The sequence below is a fragment of the Camellia sinensis genome, chromosome 5 (genome assembly GCF_055761805.1).
Source record: "Camellia sinensis isolate YWXY chromosome 5, ASM5576180v1, whole genome shotgun sequence".
Lineage (NCBI taxonomy): Eukaryota > Viridiplantae > Streptophyta > Magnoliopsida > Ericales > Theaceae > Camellia > Camellia sinensis.
In genome coordinates, this window is record NC_138965.1 from 125,555,533 (window position 1) to 125,578,238 (window position 22,706).

A 22,706-nucleotide genomic window follows, 5' to 3' on the forward strand; every position below is an offset into this window, starting at 1 on the left:
TTACAAACACCCCTCGAGGTTTAGAGAAAATATAGATTTTTCTGCGGTTTGAGAAATTATAAATTACTCTCTGATGGTCAAATTTTCATAACAAATTAGAAAAAATTAGGGAGAATCTGTATGAAAATAAAAATCTCATGGGACAATTTGTTATGGAAATATAAACCTCAAAGACAAGATGTAATTTCTCAAATCTCAGAGAGAAATCTGTATTCTTACCAAATCTCAAGGGAGTGTTTGTAATTTGCCCAAATGAATTATAGCTTTCATTTCAATTATTATAATTGCAGTGAACAAATTCCCATTTCTCTCTCTGTCTCTAAAACTCTCGCTTTCTAGAGATTTCCATGGGGTTTCCAATGAGTTACAACTCCTTGGACAGGAACAACTCTGCTGTCGGAATCGATCTGCTCAACTCTCGCCATGTTCGAAAGCTTCGATGAGTCGGAAGAGACGCCATCACGATCTTAAAGCTATAATCATTGAGATCCAAAGCTTTTCTTCCCAATCGATCATGACTACAACGTGATCATGATCTTAAACAGACACCATCGTGATCAGACGATCGAGACTATCGGAGCAATTGTTAACAGACTCGCCGGAAAACGTTGTAGATGGTGGCGGCGGTGGCGAAAAGAGAGGAGGAGGAGACGGCGGTGCGCCATTAGAGAGAGAGAGAGAGAGAGAGAGAGATAGAGGTGACTGCAATTTTCAGAGAGGTTAGTGTAATTTCAGAAAAAGCAGGGGAACCAGGGTAATTGTCAGAAATCTCAGAAAGGTGACTGTAATTTATAAAAAAAAAAAAAAAAATAAAAAAAAAATTTCAAATCCTTATCCATTCATATATTTTCTATTGTGGATGTTCATGTTCTAGCATTATTGGGCTAGATTTTGTTTTAATACGGTTAAAAGGGTTAATTATAAAAAAAGTTCTTTAAGTTTGATTTAAAATATGAATTATTTTTTATAATTTTAAAAATTATAAATACTGTCAAATTTAATAATAAATAAAATTTTAATTATTTTTTTATATAATAATAAAATTATCAAAATTTTTAATTAAATATATATTTATAATATTATTAAAAATTATTAACTCACTTAATAATTTGTTAATAAAATTGATATTTTATCATGTGATTAGACCATTTAAAAAATAAAATATAATTTTTAAAATTATAAAAAGACAATTAATATTCTAAACAAACTTCAGTATTTATAATTTAACATTTCTATTATCGGCAGAGATAAAGACTATATAAAAGACTTTTCAAAAATCCACCACTGGTCCAAAAAAAATAATAATAAAAAAAAAATTGCACCACACATTGCCACTATCTAAAAAGTTAATTGCTCACCATTCTTGACCATGATGTTGAATTGTTTTTTCTCTTCATCCCATTTTTTTCTCTTATTGATGTTAACACTTGCTGTTTATTAATTTAGTTGTCAGTTTAATTACTCAACTCAAATGGAGACAAAAAGAGGTTGTTGATTGATGATCTTGGGCTAAAAGGGTAGTACTAGTGTTGGTGAAGGGAAGTGTTTGGAGGAAAAGAAAGGAAAATCTGGTAGTTATGGAAGAAGAAGACAATACTTATCAAGAAAATCATGGTTGTTTGTTAAAAGCAGCTAGGAAAGTCAGTGTTTTAGTAACAAAGATGGTGGAGTTGCCGATGAAGATCAGAGCTCCGGTGAGAGCTTCCATCATCTTGTTCCTCATCCTCTTGACTGCTGCCCTTTTATCCCTCCATTGGATTGATGCTGTGCCTGTATGTTTCTCTTCTACAATCTCATTTTCCCGGAAAATTCTCTAATCCATTTTTTTTCTTTTCTTTTGTAGTATATTGCTTTTCCTCTATGCATCCTTGAACCCACATCATATAATTCATCATGAATAAAAAAAAACATGCTATCAATTATAGAGATGCTATTAACAAATATTGAATTAGCCATGCCCTGTAAGCAATCTCTGGAGCGAGCCATAAACTCGAACATCTTGTATTTGATTTTTGGTACTTTTGGGGTTTAATCGATACCTATGTAGTTTGTTAGTAACTGCAATTATTTGAGTTTTACTTTGTAAAAATACGACCAAACCCCTGCCTTCAAGTGGTTCATGGTCATTAAAATTATATATAGAGGTAAATTATATTTTTCATTTTTATAGTTTGATTAAAATTTTATTTTCGTCTTTTTTATTTTAATTTGAATAATTTGGTTTCTATATTTTAAGTCAAATTTTATTTTGAATCTTTTGTTGTCAGTCTATACCTTCAAGAGATTGATTATTGTATCAAAATGGTTAATTTTAATCTCCAATTTAAACAAAATAGCCAAATTAAAACTAAACTTAAAACATAAAAATTAAATTGTTCAATTTAAAATAATAAGAATTTAAATAAAATTTAAATTAAACTATAAGAATTTAGAGTGTAATTCCCATAATTCAAATATAAGATAGAGAATTCTCATATAAATTTGAATTAAATTACAACACCTAACTCCGTTAATAATAGAAACAAAATAAATATATACATGGTTAAATAACAGTGTAAAGTGAATTTTATTCTAAAATATTTTGATGTATGCAATTTTGATAATTAGAAAGGGAATTCTGCTTTTTAGGTGGATATATAGCTTCTATATATGTGTGGCCCTATACCGTGCCATTTTGAGAACATGGTAAAAAGTCACTTTTTTGGACAAAATATCCAAAAACGTGGTTGCCAAAAACGCCAGAAAAGCCATTTGGCAAGTGCCAAAAACGCAGCCGTAAAATTACAAATTAAGGCCTATGAAAAAAAAATAAAAAAATAAATCTCTTATGTTGGATAAGGGTATTTTGGTCATTTTAATTTGATTTGACACCATAAATAAATATTAAACTAAAAAGCAAAAAGTCAGTTTTTTACCAACTTCCCAAATCACTTCCAAAAAAGCCAAAAACTTGGTAAAAAGTCAAAAGTCAACTTTTTACCAACTTCCCAAAACAACCCACAGTCTTTTGTCCTTTTGGTTGACTTGATACATTTATGTATTTATGGTTGTGTATTGCGGGACTAACAGTGAATTAATATGCATAAAATTACAATAGTCCCGTTTAGTAGAGCTGTGAGAAAGTGATTATAGATTATACCTTAATAGCTTATAACTTAAAATTGTGAACATAAGCTGATTTTTTACTTATAAATTAAGCTTCTCCTCCCCCACTCAAAGAATAAGTTGATTTTTGACTTACAAGAAGTTATAAGTTATGTTGTTATAAGGTTTTAAAAAATGGCCGCAACCGTTACGTAATGCCATTACGTAACGGTTGTGGTAGTTATCGCCACCAGTTACGGCCGCTTCTGCAGTGTGATTGAGATTCACAGATGTATTGGCCGTAGCGGCTACTATAGCGGTCGTAACGGTGCCGTAACGGCCGTAACAGCCTGTTACACATCGTTACGTAACGGTTCCGAATTGCTTCTTTCGAAAAACAAAACACAAAAAAAAAAAAGTTGAAAATGGGGAAAGAGAGATAGAGAGAGAAGATGAAATATGAAAGGGGAGATGGAGGAACGAAAGATAGATAAAGAGAGAGAAGAGAGAAGATGAAGAGCATGTTATTGATTTGTTAAAACTGTAAGACCTTTGCTATTCTATTCAGTTGTTATCACTCAACCATTTTGTTTGTGTGTGTCTATCTATATATTGTTTGAAAATAATAATAATAATAATAATAATAATAATAATAATAATAATAAGTGTGGTCATTATCTATTTATCTTGATTAATATATATATATATATATATATTTAGGCTTTTATTTATTCTCTTATTTTTGTCATTGTTTATCTTATATATAATAGATAGTGATTGATTTTTTGTATAATATAAAGTCATTAATTATTAAAATAAAATGTAAAAAACTCTATTTATAGTGATTTAAAAATATGAAATATATTGGATCAAACTTAAAAATTTATAAAAATTGATCAATATTTATTTTAAAATCCAATAAATATGATCATGGAAAAAAAATGTGTGTATGGATAAGTTTTTTTCAAATTATGCCAAAAATAAAAAAATTCACGGTTTCGGTTACCGCAACCGTTACGTTACGGCTTTTACACTCCACAACCGCAACTGCGCCACTGTCACCTTTACGGCGACCGCAACCGCTTTTCAGAACCTTGGTTGTTAAGCTAAACCAAACACATCAAAATAGTTTAAATTAAGTTAAAAATTGAAATAAACTGGAAATAAATCTTACCAAACAGGGTCAATGTTCTTTCAAACAATAAGAATTAATATACATATATAATTAATATAAACAATAATATGGTATCGTTTTCACCACTTTTTTTTTTTTAACTTGCAATGTTCTAACTAATAAAAAGAGAATAACGTGAAGTATAAAGATAATGGACGGTGGGAAATGAAAGGATTTGGAAAGTTGATTGAAAAATGCTAAAAAAGAGGAAAATGTTAATAAATAAAGAATAAAAACAAAGAAAAAAGTAAGGGTATTTTAGTCACATTATCAAAAAAAAATTATGCTGTAAGAGTTGTTATCATAACTTTTCTCAATCTTTGTAATAGTGGGATAATTAGGCCTAATGCATTCTTAACAAAACTCCTAAAAAATTTCTAACAAACAATGTGATCATATCATTCTTATAAAAAATATATATATTTATGAATATTTTATTTTAATTTGAAACATTCATATTAAGTCACATTATTTTCTATGAAAATTATATATAAATTTTTTTTATATATATTATTTCTCTTTGAATAATCGCAATTGAAAATTTGAAATTGATGCTTCACAGAAGTACCCGATATATCATCAGGCATCCTTTGAGTTGGGAGTATTGTAATATATCATCGACTTTCGTAATTATTTTGTATCATCTAGAATATGGCAATATATTACTTCTTAGCGTTAATTGCTTAATAAATATCTTCAAATAAAAAAATAAATTATAAATATTCATGTAAACGGATAATAAAAAAATGTGACAAAAAATCAAGGACACATTTTTCCTGAAGTTCTTGTACGTAGGCAAACAATAATACACATCTCACAATGCCACAAATCTGAATTAAAAAATTAATTGTATGAGGCATCAATAATACACATCTCACAATGCCACAAATCTGAATTAAAAAATTAATTGTATGAGGCATCGTGTTGTGGATAGATTGTAAGTCCATCAACTAACAACGTGGTATTTGATAACTGGAAATTTTGAAATTATCTGAGATTGTGATTTGTAATTAGGATTTATTTTAATAATAGAACAATAATTTCAAATCAAACAAACAAATAATTAATCCAATTATGAGAGAATTGTATTAGTCCTACAAACAAGTAATGATAAATTTACACGACGATATAATGTGAAGAAAAAAAAAAAAAATCACGGGCTGAAAGCCGGCCTCGTTTGCGAACAGACTATTTTAGTGTCTTTTTGACTTTTTACGAAAAGATGTGCAAAAAAGTAGAAAGAGTGATATGATAACTTATAGTGACTTTTTGACTTTGACTAAAATTGAAAATTGCCAAATGAAAGAAATTACATACGAGAACTCTCAATTACTTAACGAATTCACATCCAAATTGAATCGAACCCGATATGTCTCTTCCAATACTGTCTTCACCGCATAATTGCTTTGCACAACATTGAATCTACAATGTCAAAGTCGAATACACGACAATTAGCCACTTTAGAATCCACCAAAGCATCAAACTCAAGTTTCCCGAAATCCACCAATGAACATCTCTCTAGAAAGTGTATTTGAATGAAAAAAATCCCTTAATGATCTTCAATATAAAGCTTGTTGATCCATAGATCACTCTCAATCTATCAAGATACACACATGGATCACTCTAGAGGCCTCTCCCTCTGTTTTTCGCACTTTAGGGTTGAATATCTGAGAGTCTCACCCAAATTTGATCCAAATGCACATTTAAGTGTCTAAAACCAACTTAGATCGCTCAAGCGCACAATCTACCGCTCAAGCGGACCTTTTGGTGATCCAATATTTTTCTATGAAACTCTGAGATGCTATGAGCTTGTCTAGACCACTCGAGCGCTACTTTCTGAGCTCGAGCACACATGTCACCGCTCGAGCTCAACTTGTTATGCTCGAGCACACATCAACAAAAATGCCCGTTTGCTCATGTGCAACATTCTCTGCTCAAGTGCACATACTTTTCCTTTAGCACAAACTTCTCTGCTCAAGCACAAATTGTCAATTGGATTGGATTCGTATCTAAGCACTCTCATTCTCACGAAAAACAAAAGAGCAAATGTAGTTATAACTGAATGGAGTTTTGTCTAACGAGATTGTCAATTACAAAAAACCTGACAATAACTTTGTTCAACACTTCAAACTGATTAACTCTGTTTGATAATCCCAAATCATATTTGCTTACAAAGTTAAGTATTTTTTAAAATATAAGTTAAAAATTAATTAAAAAAATTACATAACAGAATTCTTACTTAATATTAACTAAATTTATGATTGTTGATATTTCCATCTTCCTTATTAGTTGTTTTACTAGCCTGGTCAATCAACCTAACTAATCATGCAATATAGAATCTATCTTAAATTCATGTAAATGATATAGTTGGTCATTTCCTCTTTTGTCTTTTTTTTTTTTTTTTTTTTTTGAGTAATTTTTCTCAAAAGTGCTATGGATCATGAAAATCATCTCGAAGATGTGGTTGGTAGATCAATCGGCTAACCAGAAATGCTTAGGATTGACAGCCTAGTCAATTGACAACGATTTCAAAATGATTTTTGCAAAACAATTTGCGGTCCATAACATTGCAGATATTTTCATCTTCCTTATTAGTTGTTTTTCCAGCCTGCTATTACAGATATGTCATTCCAAGAGGCATTTCTACCCTCCATAACTTCCAATACATCTTGGGCCGGGATCAATTGCTCATTCACATGCCCTACACCTTCTCCAGCAACAATCAAGCCAAATGAATCCTCATCCTCCGAGGTGTGCCCAGAGTACTTCCGGTGGATCCACGAAGATCTTAAGCCATGGAAAAAGAAAGGAATCACAAAGAAAATGGTGGAAAGTATTCAAAGTGAAGCACATATTAGAATAACTGTAGTGAATGGAAGACTGTATGTGAGGAAGTATAGAGGGGTGTACCAAACAAGAGATGTGTTCACTGTGTGGGGCATATTGCAGCTGATGAAGTTGTACCCTGGAAAGTTACCAGACTTGGATATCATGTTTGAATGTAGTGACAGACCAGTGATTCAAAAGAGGAACTATGGTGGATCAAAAGTGCCTCCAATGTTTCATTACTGTGGGAGTGATTCAACTCTGGATATAGCTTTTCCTGACTGGTCCTTTTGGGGTTGGTAAATCATTTACTTTTTCTTTTTCCTTTTTGTTTAGTAAAGATTAATATTGTTAGACAGGAAAAAGATATTCATCACCAGTTATTTCACCTCTGATGTGAATCTGCGCAACAAACACAATTTGCAGATATTAGATCCATTATTTCTTCGATCTACTGCATTGATTGTGAGAGACTTTATATTAGATCTACTATCTCCTCAGTCAAAAATAATACATTCGTCATTTTTTTTTCTAAAACTATGGTGACTTTTTTTTGTACCCGATGACAATTTTTATGTAGATTCACATAAAGAGGTAAAAATTGGTGAAATCCATCCGATGATATATTGCAGCTTCTTTTTTTAAATGCTATACTTAGAAAAAAATCTTAGAATTTGAATCTATATATTTAATTTGAAGTAGTGTGCGTCACAACCATAAATAACTTCCTCTTTTTTTATCAGCAAAAGAAAAGACTTTATTAATACAATCTGAGAGGGAGATTAATGATATGGACTTTGTGCCAGACAGATTTGGGCCGGGCAGAGTTGTGCCGGACAGATTTGGGCCGGGCAGAGTTGTGCCAGACAGATTTGGGCCGGGCAGAGTTTGGACTGAGTGTGTGCCACCCCGGACCGAACAGAAACTGCTCGGCCAGGAAGTGACCTGTCGGACCAGGATGCTCGGTCCGAGAATGGTCGAAGCCAGACAGACCGAGTGACCGGCGCCCGGAAAGGCGTGGTCAGCCGAGGTAGTTGATTGACCGGCAGGAAGGCCGACCAAAGGAGGTACCCGGGCTAGGCTTTGCCGGGATGCCGCCTAGCCCGGTCCTCCATGTGTTTGTCCGGTTAGGCGCATGGGTATGAAGCATGGCATGGCCGTGGTAGAGCAGCACGGCTGCCGAGCTCCAGCTGTGAAGTCAGGCAGTTGAGATTAGGTGATGTTCAGCAAGGTCTATGCTGACAGATGGGATAGTAGAGCCACGTGTCAGGAGATGACTGGGAGTGGGTAAGGGGCTCAGAAGGTATATAGGCATGTCTGCGCCCCCCATACGGGACACACGAACACTCTGTAAGGAATTTCTTACACTAAAACACTCTCCCTTCTCTCTATTCCCTCTAAGGTGTGTGCTAACTTGACCGTCGGAGGGTTTTTCCGGCCACACACCGCCGGGTAGCTCACCGTTACTTGCTCGCAGGTGATCGGACATCGACGGAGCTCGGAAGAAAGGAGTACGGGCTTGCCAGAATATTTGCTCCCCGTACAATTGGCGCCGTCTGTGGGAAGCTTGACAGACAAAACCTTGTCTTCCAGGTTCATCTGATCGCCGTCCATGGCGAACAACGACGAGTTTCCGTTGTCTGCCATCGACGGAGCCACCCCGGAGTATACCCGAAGGAGAGAGGGACCTCCTGCTGTCCACCCAATGGCTGACTTGGGAACGCCCACTGGCGGACAGTCGGGAGACGCGCGGGATAAGCGCGGAAGAAGTCATGGTCATTCACGGAGTCCAGACGGTCACCGGCGGAGGAGAGACTCACACGCCAGACGTCTGGAAAATAAGTTGAGGGACCAAGACGCTGTCATCCGGCGAATGGCGGCGGAGATGGAGGATCTGAAGCGGCATGTCAAAGGGAAAGGTGAAGCTAGAGTGGGTGACCACAGTGAGCGCACCCCATCCCGCCGTTCAGGCGGTCAGAGTCAGCGACGCATTTCATCCATTTCTATTACCAGAAGTTACCAGGTTGGTGATTCCGACGTGCATGCAGAGAAGTCTAGCGCGCAAGACAGCACCTACCGGCCCTCACGTCCGGTGACGACTTCGAGGTACTCTTACTCCGCTCATTCAGAGGATTTGCGGGCGGTCTTAAAGGAGCAGGTTCGTCGGCGCGAAGCTCAGAGGATACTGGCGTTCCAGCGGCTATCCTACGGGGTTCACGCCAGCGAGGAGGTCGGAATGCCTCCACCCCGCCAAGCGGCACCACTCCTAGTGGATTCAGATTTGGCCAGGTTGAGTGCCACCCCTTTCTCCCTGGAAATAGAAACTACACCGCTTCCGGCAGGCTTCCACCAGCCAAAGTTCGCGCTTTACGACGGGAAAACCGATCATTACCTGCATGTGAGCCACTTCCGACAGGTTATGGCCGGACATAGGCGAAATGACGGACTTATGTGCCTGATCTTCCCGTCAAGTTTAGGCGAGCTGGGCTTGAAGTGGTTCGAGAGGTTGCCGGAAGGGAGCATACAACGATGGCATCAGTTGGCCGAAGCGTTTGTGACGCGCTTCAAAACCAACACAAAAACACCAAAGGAAGTCGATCATTTACTTAGTGTCAAGATGGAACCAAGCGACACACTGAAGGCATACAACTCGAGGTATTGGGAAACCTTCAACGAGATCTTGGATTGCCCGGTCAACCTTGCAATCACGCAATACAAGCGCGGTCTCCCGCTCGGACATAGGCTGAGGGATTCGCTTACAATGAACCAGCAGACATCCATGTGGCACCTAATGCAGCGCATCAATGAGCACATCCGAGTAGAGGATGATGCGGCGACGTCCACCGCGGAGACAACCTCGATGGCAACGAGCAAGTGGGCGACTGGGTTTTAAGGAAGGTCATGGGTAACGCACTAGTGCCGGGTGAAGGCAAGCTAGGGGCAAACTAGGAGGAGCCTTACAAGATAACCGGGCAAGGGGGCATACAACTTAGAAGATTTGGATGGCAAAGGCGTACCCCGGCCATGGAATGCGGCCTTATGTAATTTTTTAAGGGACTTGTTTCCCCTACACTTCTGAATGCAAATACTCTTTTTGTCAATGTAATAGAAGTGAATTACTTTTGCTGGAGAGCTTTGTTGTGTCCGAAATAATAGTGGATAAGGGACCTACTCTTCTGTTCCAGCCGAGATGTTTTACTCCGGCTGAAGAGTTGATGATTTGCTCAACTGCGAGGTTCCAGCCGAGATGATTTACTTCGGCTGACGGGTTGATGATTTGTTCAACTGCGAGGTTCCAGCCGAGATGTTTTACTCCGGCTGAAGAGTTGATGATTTGCTCAACTGCGAGGTTCCAGCCGAGATGATTTACTCCGGCTGAAGAGTTGATGATTTGCTCAACTGCGAGGTTCCAGCCGAGATGATTTACTCCGGCTGACGGGTTGATGATTTGTTCAACTGCGAGGTTCCAGCCGAGATGTTTTACTCCGGCTGAAGAGTTGATGATTTGCTCAACTGCGAGGTTCCAGCCGAGATGATTTACTCCGGCTGACGGGTTGATGATTTGCTCAACTGCGAGGTTCCAGCCGAGATGATTTACTCCGGCTGAAGAGTTGATGATTTGTTCAACTGCGAGGTTCCAGCCGAGATGATTTACTCCAGCTGAAGAGTTGATGATTTGTTCAACTGCGAGGTTCCAGCCGAGATGATTTACTCCGGCTGATGGGTTGATGATTTGCTCAACTGCGAGGTTCCAGCCGAGATGTTTTACTCCGGCTGAAGAGTTGATGATTTGCTCAACTGCGAGGTTCCAGCCGAGATGTTTTACTCCGGTTGAAGAGTTGATGACTTGCTCAACTGCGAGGTTCCAGCCGAGATGATTTACTCCGGCCGACGGGTTGATTATTTGCTCAACTGCGAGGTTCCAGCCGAGATGATTTACTCCGGCTGAAGAGTTGATGATTTGTTCAACTGCGAGGTTCCAGCCGAGATGTTTTACTCCGGCTGAAGAGTTGATGATTTGCTCAACTGCGAGGTTCCAGCCGAGATGTTTTACTCCGGCTGGTGAGTTGATGATTTGCTCAATTCCGAGGGTCCAGTCGAGCTGTTCTTGTCCGCCAGGAAAGAAGTCGCGGAGCGGACCTTGCTCCCCTTCTTTGGAGTTCCTTGGCCGAGCTGATCTTGTCCGCCAAGAAAGAAGTGGCGGAGCGGACCTTGCTCCCCTTCTTTGGAGTTCCTTGGCCGAGCTGATCTTGTCCGCCAAGAAGGAAGTCGCGGAGCGGACCTTGCTCCCCTTCTTTGGAGTTCCTTGGCCGAGCTGATCTTGTCCGCCAAGAAGGAAGTCGCGGAGCGGACCTAGCTCGCCTTCTTTGGAGTTCCTTGGCCGAGCTGATCTTGTCCGCCAAGAAAGAAGTGGCGGAGCGGACCTTGCTCGCCTTCCTCGGGGTTCCTTGACCGAGCTGATGTTGCTCGCCAAGAAGCAAGTCGCGGAGCGGACCTTGCTCGCCGACCTTGGAAGTTCTTTGCCGAGCTGTTGTTGCTCGCCAAGAAGCAAGTCGCGGAGCGGACCTTGCTCGCTGACCTTGGAAGTTCCTTGACCGAGCTGATGTTGCTCGCCAAGAAGGAAGTCGTGGAGCGGACCTTGCTCGCTTTCTTAGTACGGTCACCATCTTGCATATTGAGGACCGAGGAAGTATTACCCCAATCAGGATAGGTAATCCCAGTCACGCTTCAGCGGACGGAATTAAGGGGCAATTGAGAGGGAGATTAATGATATGGACTTTGTGCCAGACAGATTTGGGCCGGGCAGAGTTGTGCCGGACAGATTTGGGCCGGACAGAGTTGTGCCGAACAGATTTGGGCCGGGCAGAGTTGTGCCGGACAGATTTGGGCCGGACAGAGTTGTGCCGGACAGATTTGGGCCGGGCAGAGTTGTGCCAGACAGATTTGGGCCGGGCAGAGTTTGGACTGAGTGTGTGCCACCCCGGACCGAACAGAAACTGCTCGGCCAGGAAGTGACCGGTCGGACCAGGATGCTCGGTCCGAGGATGGTCGAAGCCAGACAGACCGAGTGACCGGCGCCCGGAAAGGCGTGGTCAGCCGAGGTAGTTGATTGACCGGCAGGAAGGCCGACCAAAGGAGGTACCCGGGCTAGGCTTTGCCGGGATGCCGCCTAGCCCGGTCCTCCATGTGTTTGTCCGGTTAGGCGCATGGGTATGAAGCATGGCATGGCCGTGGTAGAGCAGCACGGCTGCCGAGCTCCAGCTGTGAAGTCAGGCTGTTGAGATTAGGTGATGTTCAGCAAGGTCTATGCTGACAGATGGGATAGCAGAGCCACGTGTCAGGAGATGACTGGGAGTGGGTAAGGGGCTCAGAAGGTATATAGGCATGTCTGCGCCCCCCATACGGGACACACGAACACTCTGTAAGGAATTTCTTATACTAAAACACTCTCCCTTCTCTCTATTCCCTCTAAGGTGTGTGCTAACTTGACCGTCGGAGGGTTTTTCCGGCCACACACCGCCGGGTAGCTCACCCCTATTGGCTCGCAGGTGATCGGACATCGACGGAACTTGGAAGAAAGGAATACGGGCACGCCGGAATATTTGCTCCCCGTACACAATCAATAACTAACAATAAATAACTTTATTAATGAAATAGTGGTGAGTATACCTGCCTGTCACAGCCACAAATAACTTCTGGATATTTTTTATAATTTTTTTATCAATACGTAATATTAATGTTTGGAAAGTGTTATTTTTTTAAATGTTTATTATATATATAATTATCTACCAGAATGACACAGTAGTAACCTTTTCTAAACAGCACCGTTACATCTATTAAATTTGTTTAACTCGAATTCGTCCGAATAAGTCTGTTTCTGAGAAGAGACTCGCACACGAGAGTCTCTTTCCGGGAAGAGACTCATTCAAGTTAATTTGGGCTAAACATATTTGGTGAACGAATTATTATTGTCCAAATAAAAAAATTATCTTGATGAACCTTTTATTTTAAAGTAACAAGTCCAAAATTCAACGTATCTTTATGCACCATTTTCTGTTTATATGTGATTACTTTTTATAATTTCTACATGTATAGATAGATGCATGTTAAATACTGTAGTAACAATTTTTCAATATTTTTGGTTTGGCAGGCCAGAGGTGTATATAAAGCCATGGGAAACCCTGAGGAAGGATCTAGAAGAAGGCAACAAGAGAGTGAAGTGGATTGATAGGTTACCCTATGCATATTGGAAAGGGAACTCGTGGGTTAGTTCAGTCAGAAATGAGCTTCTCAAATGCAATGTCACTGACAAACAGGATTGGGGTGCACTCGTTTATCAGCTGGTAATAAATCTTTAATAATTTTTTGATAATTATATTTTTATATTATATTTGATTTATTACCTGAAGGGCGAGTCCGGCGTAGCAGTAAAGCTACCCTTGGTGACTTGGAGGTCACGGACTCGAGTCGCAGAAATAGCCTCCGTTTGCGAGGAGTTTCGTGCGCTAGGTACGCCTTATTGATTTATTACCTGAGTTGTTATCACTGCATTGAAAACATATATAAGTGGGGGCGAGTTACAACTAATATGATGTGACTATTCACATGATAAATTAAGAGGTCCTTAGGCAATAGTGAAAAATAACTTAAAAGATAAAAAGTCATTAAAAAGTCAAAAAGTAAACATATATCAAAAATGTAAAGATTCATTTAAAAGTTAAAGATTCATTTCCATTCACTTGAATTTTTATGCATTTTTTCGTAAAAAATTAAAAAATCTTCTTAAATATGTTAGTTTTTTTCATCTCATATTTTAATCAAAAAACAAAAATTACTGAAAAAGTTTGTTCCCAAACGACACCTAAATCTAATATAATTATTGATAAATTTTATAAACTTTTCATGTTTTTTTTTTTTAGAACATATGTTTTATTTATGCGATACCTTTCATATCCTTGGAGTGAGTTTCGTTTCACTTTTCAAAGTTTTATTACTATATCACACATCAATTAATAAAAATACATATATATATATATATACACTAAGAGTGGCACATTCATGGCAAAGATGGGTTGCATTTGACCAGTTTTTCCACAACCTCGTACCTTGTTTTCATCCAATTTTGAAATGATACTATTTAGGTTAAATTATATTTCTGACTCTAATTTTTACTTAAATTTTGTTTTAGTCACTAAATTGGTAATTGCAACAATTAAGTTCCAAGATTTCATCTCTTGTTCCATCTAATGTTCTAACTTGATCTTCTCGTCACCCACGTTTGAGTGAAAATTGAAAGATGAATCACCAAAACTTCAATAAATGTTAGAGCCTATGAGCTTTGTATAACTTGCTCTGTAGTTTTTTTTCCCTCTAATGCCCTTGAATGTGCTCGTGGCCTTGCATTAACATTTTTTGTCCAAATTTTAAATGGCCGACTGACAGGAGGACGGCATTAAAACACAAGTTGAAATTTGATAATGAAATTATTGCGACTAAAAGATGAATGATTATAATAAAATTAGAATGAAAGATAAAGTGCGAAAAATGTAATACCTTATTAATTTTAAGGATAAATTATATCGGTAGTCCCTGTATTTTGCCCTTATATAATTTTGTCTATTATCAGTTCAATTAACTTGATTTTGACCCTTAATTTTAGATTCTATGTTCATTTGGTCCAATTGATAAAGTCGATTAGAGTTTTTGAAGGAATATAATCATTAAGTTGGTTGAGATTAACTTACTAAGTTGAACAAATTTATAAACCTATAAAAAATGACACATGCTGTTCATGTACTTATTTTCCATTAAAAAACAATAATAATTGTAATTAATTGCACTAAATTGAGATAAAATTATAAATTTATGATCCAAATCGAACCAATTAAAATTACATTAACTAAAATGATACAAAGAGCAAAGTGTAGAGACTAAACTGCCGAAATAATTCTGCTCAAAAAAAAACCTACCAATATAATTTACTTAATTTTTTTTATACGTTAGCGATGGACTTTACTATACTCAAATGTTGTCTTTACATAACATTGTGTTTTAGTTGAAAAAAAAAAAAAAAATTGTCCTTTTGGGTAATTCTCTATCTATTTCTTTACTTATTTATTTATTTTTGGATGCCAATTTAATTGTAGGGTAAATTACATTTTGTACCACTATACTTTACATCAAATTTCATTTTGATCCCTACATATGAAATTATAACAATCAACCATTTGCGTTTTTAGTTAAATGTCAATGTCTCCCTTATGTTACTCCATTATTTAAGTCTTTAACAAAATCTAATCATGTGACAAGCATATACGAAATGAGGTCAAAAGAGAAAAATCAACCCCATTTTCTTCCTATACACATTTCATCCCAAAATTTATATTAAATTATAACTGTATTCAACTAAAACAAAGCACAAATTGTGAATAATTAAGGAGATGAACTTTATTCCTCTTCCTTTCTCTTCCTTTCTCTTTGATTTCTCTGTTGCATTTTTTTATTTCAAAGATTATGTTTCCTTACCTCTTCATCCTTATTTTCAGCATGTGATATATATATATATAACTCTTACATGTTTATCACGTAAGACAAAGTGTGCATTAGTGAGAAATGAGAATGATTTTCCTCTTACTCTCATTTTATAGTAACATGCTTGTTACGTGACTGGTTTTTATTGAAGACTTAAATAATGGAGTAACATAATGAGAACATTGATATTTGACCAAGTATAAATGGTTAATTATCATGATTTTATATGTACGGATCAAAGTGAAATTTGGTGTAAATTGTATTTATACAAATGCTGATAGTAGAGAAGCAATTTTGCAGGATTGGGAACTTGCGCGTGAAGAGAGGTATAAAAATACAAATTTGGCAAACCAATGCACTCATAGGTAACCAAATGAATCCGATTTTTATGTTTGGTTGTTAGAATATTTTGTGAGAAATCAATTTATGAATAACATTTTCGTATTTTAATAGAATGCAATTTCTCTCCAGTCTACTAAACCAGTCTACGCACCTGGTCCCTAATGATCCAATTAGTTAATTTTTTAGCCTCCCTATATAGATCATCTAGAAAAATATAGATTGATTCAATAATTATAGGTGTATAATTTAATTATTTGTCTCTAAAAAATAAAAAAATAAAAAAAATAAACCATCTGTTTTTAAAATTATACTTACCATTTATTTTTTGAACTCAAAAATGATAAAATCATATAATTATAATTATCAGACACTCCCTTACTATGCACAATACCTGAGTTGCAAACTAGATGCAGTTTCCCTTTCTCCTCTCCATTTCCTATTGAATGTTTCTTTTCTTTCCTTATAATTTTCTCTTCCATTTCCTTCTACTATTTTTTTTTTTTTTTTTTTTTTTTTTAAACAGATATAAGATTTATGCTGAAGGAGTTGCATGGTCTGTAAGTCAAAAATATATTCTGGCATGTGATTCAATGAGTTTGCTGATAGCACCCCACTTTTACGAATTTTTCACAAGAAGTTTACTACCCACAATTCACTATTTGCCAATCAATGAGATGGACATGTGCAGATCTATCAAGTTTGCCGTTGACTGGGGAAACAAATACCCACAAAAGGTGATATTTCTCTATAGATATGTAGAATAAATATGTTTTAATAGGAATAACTCATGGGGCCAATATTTAAATAATACTTATTATGTTTTGTACATAAAAATTATTTTTTATTATGGGGAATAAAAAATTTAGATATTTTATCCACAACTTTAGGGTATTTAGTCAAGAAGATTTGTAATAGGGCCTTGCATGAGAATTTTTTTAGGTGATTATCAACTAGTGTCATTAATTAGATTTAAATAGTATAAGGAAAATGGTTTGTAGCTCGAATCCTTGCGTCCTCGAATCCCCCTACTGCTCAAAACGACGTTTTGGACAGTTTTTTTTTTTTTTTTTTTTATTCTTCTCCTTATGCAGTCTGAAACAGAGGGAGAGAAAGAGAGAGGGAAAGAAGAGAGAAGAAGAGAGGGGAAGAGAAAGAGAAGGAGAGAAAGAGAAGAGAGGGGAAGAGGGAATGGAGAGAGAGAGAGAGGGTCAATCGCCGATCACCGCCGCCTCCGATCGCCGATCTCCTTAGCCCGTTTTTTTTTTTTTTTCAAATCGAAGCCCCTTTTTTTCTGAAAATGTGTTGACGATGATGATGGTGATGTTGATGAAGATGTTGTTGATGATGAAGATGATGAATGGTTGTTGATGTTGTGGTTGAATGGTTGTTGATGATGATGTTGATGAAGATCTGAAAATGATGATAATAATGATGATGATGATCTTGTTGAAGATGATTTTTTCTCTCTCTCTCTCTCTGCTACTCTCCTCTTCCTTCTTCTTCTTCTTCTTCTTCTTTCTTCTTCTGCGTTATTGAAAAAAAAAATAAAAAATAAAAAAATCAAAACGACGAAACGATGTCATTTTGAATTCCGGAGATTCGGGAAAGGGAGGATTCGAGCTACGTAGCATAACTGATATTATAAGTCCTATTGACTTTTTAAATGCATCAATAAGTCTTACAATATCTATACATATTAAGTTGTTTCATCTTCTCTCTCTCTCTCTCTACCATTTTTTCAAAAGTTTCACACTATCATTGTTTATCACCAATGCCACTGCCACTGCCACTGCCACTGCCATCCACCATTTTTTCAAAAGTTTCACACTATCATTGTTTATCACCACTGTCACTGCCACTGCCATCTACCCACCACCACTCGTCGTCGTCCACTCATCATCTTCTCTTCTCTTCTCTCTCTCTCCCCACAATTTTTTCAAAAACTTTACACCACCATTGTCTATCGCCACCACCACCCTTGTACTACCACCACCACCACCTTTATTCAGATGTCGCCACCAGTCACCAACTATCTCCACCATCATTGCAAATCTACATTCTACTGTAGAAATCGACACTTTACCGTCATAGATCAACACTCTACCATTATTGATCTACTATATCACCATCGCCTCCTTTGTTTTAGATTCAAATTTATTTTTATATAATAAATTTATTAGTCTCTCTTGTTTTTTTGTGTATGTGGAAGATGACGATGGATTTGTAAGTGAATGAGTGAATATGAGTAAGAATGGTGGATCTTAATAAATAAATTTATTAGTCAGGACTTATAAGTACACAAGTTTAGTTAATTAAACCGGCCTGTAAGTGTCCAATTTTTTATAGCCTTTAAGATTGGGACATATAAACAAAAAGTTTTTTTCTTTTTTATGAGCAATTAAACAAAAGGTTTGTTATGGGCATTTATGTGTTTCCAATTTTTATGATTTGGGATCTTTGAAATGAAGTATTTTTCCTCTTTGATCCCTAGACAATGAGATTTTTTTAATCTTTCTAAAATTTTAAAAAGAAGTATATTTTATTGGGTCTTGAACAAAGAGAGTTGGAACATGAAGCGTTCCAAAATCAGGACCTAAAGTGATTTCAGCCTTGATAGCTCAAAATAATTGTGCGTTTATCAAAGTGCAAGTAATAAAAAAAAAGGGTCCAACTTGTCTCTAGTTAGAGATTAAGATTGGATTGTTCAGTTTAACTTATTGACTTATTTTTGGATCTTATTTTGATAATTTGAACCGTTCAATGTGTAGAACTCGTCAAGTACTATATCTCTGTAAAAAAATCACGTTAATTGGATATCGATAGCTATTTGATCAAATTAGTTTTTTATAAATAAAAAAAATGGACTGTAAAAAATAAACGGTTAATAGAAATCTGATCTGATCAAATAACTATCGATATTCGATTAACGTGATTTTTTACAAGAATATAGTACTCGAGGAGTTCTACATATTGAACGGTTCGAATTATCGAATAGGGGCTCACAAATAAGCCTATGCGCCAGACTAGACGGTCCAATCTTGATCTCCAATTGGAGACAAGCTGGACCCAAAAACTAAAAAAAAAAGGTTATATTTAAATTTTGAGTAATTTTTTGTGTATTTTATAGAAGTATGTAACATTTATGTTTCCATTTAGTTAAAAAAAAAAGTAAATTATGCAAATAGTTTCTATAGTTTACAGGATGTGTCAATTTGGAACCTGTAGTTTCAATTTGCTCAATTTTGCTCCTTAATTTAACGGATTGTGTCATTTTAGTCTAATAAATAACGGTTGTTAGGTTAATTTAATGGAAGGTCAAACAATGTATCAATTTGATCCATGTACTTTACACGATGTGTCAATTTGGTCCTTATAGTTTCAATTTTCTTGATTTTGACAGGGATTAAATTGACACACTGTGAAAAAATACAGGGACCAAATTGACACATTGTTTGATCTTCCGTTAAATTAACTTAACAACCGTTATTTATTAGACTAAAATGATAAAATCCATTAAATTAAGGGACAAAATCGAACAAATTGAAACAACAATGACCAAATTGACACATCATGTAAATTGCATGGACTATTTACATACTTTTCCCTAAAAAAAAAGTTATGATTTGTGTATTTCTATACCAGTATATGAATGTGATGGAAATTTTGTAAGAAGAAAATTTGTCTACTCATTTGCGTTTTTTTTGTTTTGGTTAATTAACAACTCCATTATGACTTACAGGCTCAAGAGATTGGCAAGGTAGGGAGCAAATTCATTCTAGATGAGCTAAAAATGAAGAATGTATATGATTACATGTTTCATTTGCTATATGGATATGGAAAGCTTCTAAAATACAAACCGATTGTACCTAAAGGATCAACCGAAGTGTGTTTAGAGACATTGGCATGTTCTGGAAGCGAGTTGGAGAAGAAGTTCAAGATGATTTCCATGGTGAGCGGTCCAAGAGATACGAGCCCTTGCACCATGCCTGCAGCTTATGATCCTACAACTCTTCAATCATTTCTTGAGAGGAAAGCAAACCTAACAAAGCAAGTAGAGAGATGGGAGGCAAGTGAACATACATAATTGTAAGAGACAAATTTAGAAAAAAATTTCCAAGTAGTTTTTTTGCCTCATTGTGTACGCTATAAGAAAAAGGATTACTAATTGTCAGTCCTTGCACACAAATTTTATTTTATTTTTTTGGAGTTCGTTTTGATGAACAAAAAAAAACACTATGAGTGATAATCAAACATAATTATTAATTATTAATTTAGGGTAAACTAAACTTTGTGCCTTTTATGTTTAATTATTTTCTCACGTCGGTGCTTAAAATATATATTTTTTCATTTTAACCCTTCATGTTTTAATTTTTTTTTCAATTACTCCAAAAATTAACTTATGTCCAAAATTAGACAGAAAATGGTGATTCTATTTACACACCACATAAAGACTCAATACACACCACATACATTTTGAATTTTTTGACATTTTCTCAATACACCTTATTAATTTTTGTATAATACCAAAATAACCCTATCATCTTCCCAAACTTTTAAATCCTAACCCTAACTATCACCGACCCCCAACGCCTCCAGCTGACGCCATTCCCTCCCCAGCCTCTCTTAACCTTCAATTGCCATCACTCCTCCTCAGTCTCTCTTCTCCTCCCCAGTCTCTCTTCTCCTCCCCTGCTGCTTCCTCCTTTCTAACCTCCATTCCCTTACTTCACTGCCTGTTTTCATCATCAATGACTCCTTCCGTCACCATCGTCGCGGCCCCTTCCTCTTTAGTTGCGATCACTAGATCGCGATCTCTCTACCACCTTCGATCTCTCTCTCTCTCTCTCTCTCTCTCTCTCTCTCTCTCTCACAATCGCAATCGCTAAGTCGCGATCTCCTCCCATCACCGATCACTCTTCAACCTTTTTCCTCTCCCTCCCAACTTCACTAGACATTGAAACCCTAGAAAAAATAAAAGAAGAAAAAGGCTGGGAACGGGGTGTGGTAGAAAAGAAAAAGGATGGAAGGCAACTGTTAAGGCAAAAAGGTTAGATTGGGATGGCATCGGCATCGCCGGCGCCGGCGCAACACTGGTGTTGGGTTATGGCTGATATGTGTATTGAGGGATGGTAGTTGGTGCGTAGAGTTTGTCCAAAAAAGTAATTTAATTAAGGGATAAATTTGCATATTAAAAAAAAATTACAAAATGGTGTGGAATAAGAGATTGAGTGGTGTGTAAATAGAATTTTTTGACAGAAAATGATACGTTAGTTGCTACGTGACATAAAAAATATACTATTATATTAAGATTTGAATTTGTATTAGAGGTGTGAGTTAAATAAAATAAAATATTTTGAATGTCTTATTTAGCGATGTTGTTTCTTGCTTATTATCTTGTTATAATTTTTATTCTTAAGTTAATAAATTTTTCTTTATTGATAAAAAAAAAAAAAAAAAAACAAACAAACAAACAAACAAACAAAAATAATTGAAACTTTAAAATAATTCTCTGTAATTTGCTATCTTTGCAACATGTGATGAAGATATCCACAATTCATTTTATGTGAAATACTTCTGTCATAATTTATTTAAGTTTTTTTTCATAATATTAATTGAAAAATTATTAGCACTTTATTATTGTTGGTTAGGGGAAATTTTTTTTTTTTTAAGTTGTAATTAATAAATGTCTCATTTGATTTAACTTTTTGGCTCCACCACTGTCTACAAGTATAGAATAATCTTCTCGTATAATCTTATTGATCAAGTTTGCACTCCTCTAAACGTCGTCGCTTTGCTACCTGAAAATACAAACGTGAGCTAGCCGGCGAGTGTGTGTCAGAAGCCCCTCCGATGCCTAAGTCAGCAAATAGATAATAGACACAAAAGCTCTGCGTATTTGAGAGTAAGAATTGCAATACCAGTGCATAGGTTATGTCATGAGCTCTTATAGATTCCACCTAGCACAATCTCAGTAGGACTCTAACTCCCCTTAGCAGAGTCCTCCTAGGAGTCACATGCCCAAAGATAATGCTTATCTTTAAAACACCCCTGTCACTGCAAGCTATAGACACCCCATTTTTGACCGTCCTCAAGACTTGGACGTCACCGCTTGGAACACTCGGTGATTATCCATGTTTGTGTTCGTTTGGAGTTCCCGGAGGTCTCGGCTCGCGCGCCCTGCCTCAGGATCTCCGAACTTGATCGTTTAGTGTCTAGTTTCACACCAAACACTTGTGTTTTGCCTTGGAGAGGCAGGGAATGCCTTGTGAGGCATCCCCACACACCACCGGCAGTGGCTAGAGGCCACCGGCTGGTTTTTGCTTCCATCGGCACTATTTGTTGCCGGTTGGCACTGTTTGTTGCCGGTCGGCACTGTTTATTGCCGGTCGGCACTAAATTTTGTCAAAATGACATTTTTGGGCAGCCGACCACTGTTCATCTACTTTATGGAAATATTTTGTGCCAGCTGTGATAGCTGGCACCAACTCTGCCTCCCTCCATACACGTGTATGGAGGGATCTCCCTCTAACCAAGCTTGTTGTATAAGCTTTGCAAGAGGGACTCCTATAAGAGCAAGGCTCTCCTCTTTGATCTAGGTTAGAGACTTGGAAGCAAAAACCAGAGCTTAGAGATATAGATACATCCTATCTCTATATCTCCCTCCCTCTCCTCCTTTGTGTGTGTTATTTGGCCCAAAAGTGTGATTTTACCTTACTTTTGCACCATTACACACACTATTACACCTTGC

General features: G+C 36.8%; 1 protein-coding gene across 2 annotated transcripts; it reads left to right on the forward strand.

Moving 5' to 3' along the window:
* Positions 1-277: 277 nt before the first annotated feature.
* Positions 278-20,239, forward strand: LOC114294927 (uncharacterized). Of its 2 annotated transcripts, none has more exons than XM_028239118.2 (7): positions 278-778; positions 1,447-1,772; positions 6,866-7,383; positions 13,236-13,428; positions 15,917-15,981; positions 16,482-16,692; positions 19,698-20,239. In XM_028239118.2, the coding sequence occupies exons 2-7, from the start codon at positions 1,578-1,580 to the stop codon at positions 20,040-20,042; spliced, it is 1,527 nt and encodes a 508-aa protein (XP_028094919.2). In that variant the 5' UTR covers positions 278-778; positions 1,447-1,577; the 3' UTR covers positions 20,043-20,239. The 2 variants fall into 2 exon arrangements, with proteins under 2 accessions (XP_028094919.2, XP_082725853.1); XM_082869727.1 differs by having other exon boundaries at positions 281-719.
* Positions 20,240-22,706: the final 2,467 nt, after the last annotated feature.

What these genes read in the sequence shown, in the direction of transcription:
- LOC114294927 (XM_028239118.2), top strand. Translation starts at nt 1,578, where the DNA reads ATGGAAGAAGAAGACAATACTTATCAAGAAAATCATGGTTGTTTGTTA. An exon ending in GTGCACTCGTTTATCAGCTG is followed by an intron (nt 13,429 to 15,916) that starts GTAATAAATCTT and finishes GCAATTTTGCAG; the next exon opens with GATTGGGAACTTGCGCGTGA. An exon ending in GAAACAAATACCCACAAAAG is followed by an intron (nt 16,693 to 19,697) that starts GTGATATTTCTC and finishes TATGACTTACAG; the next exon opens with GCTCAAGAGATTGGCAAGGT.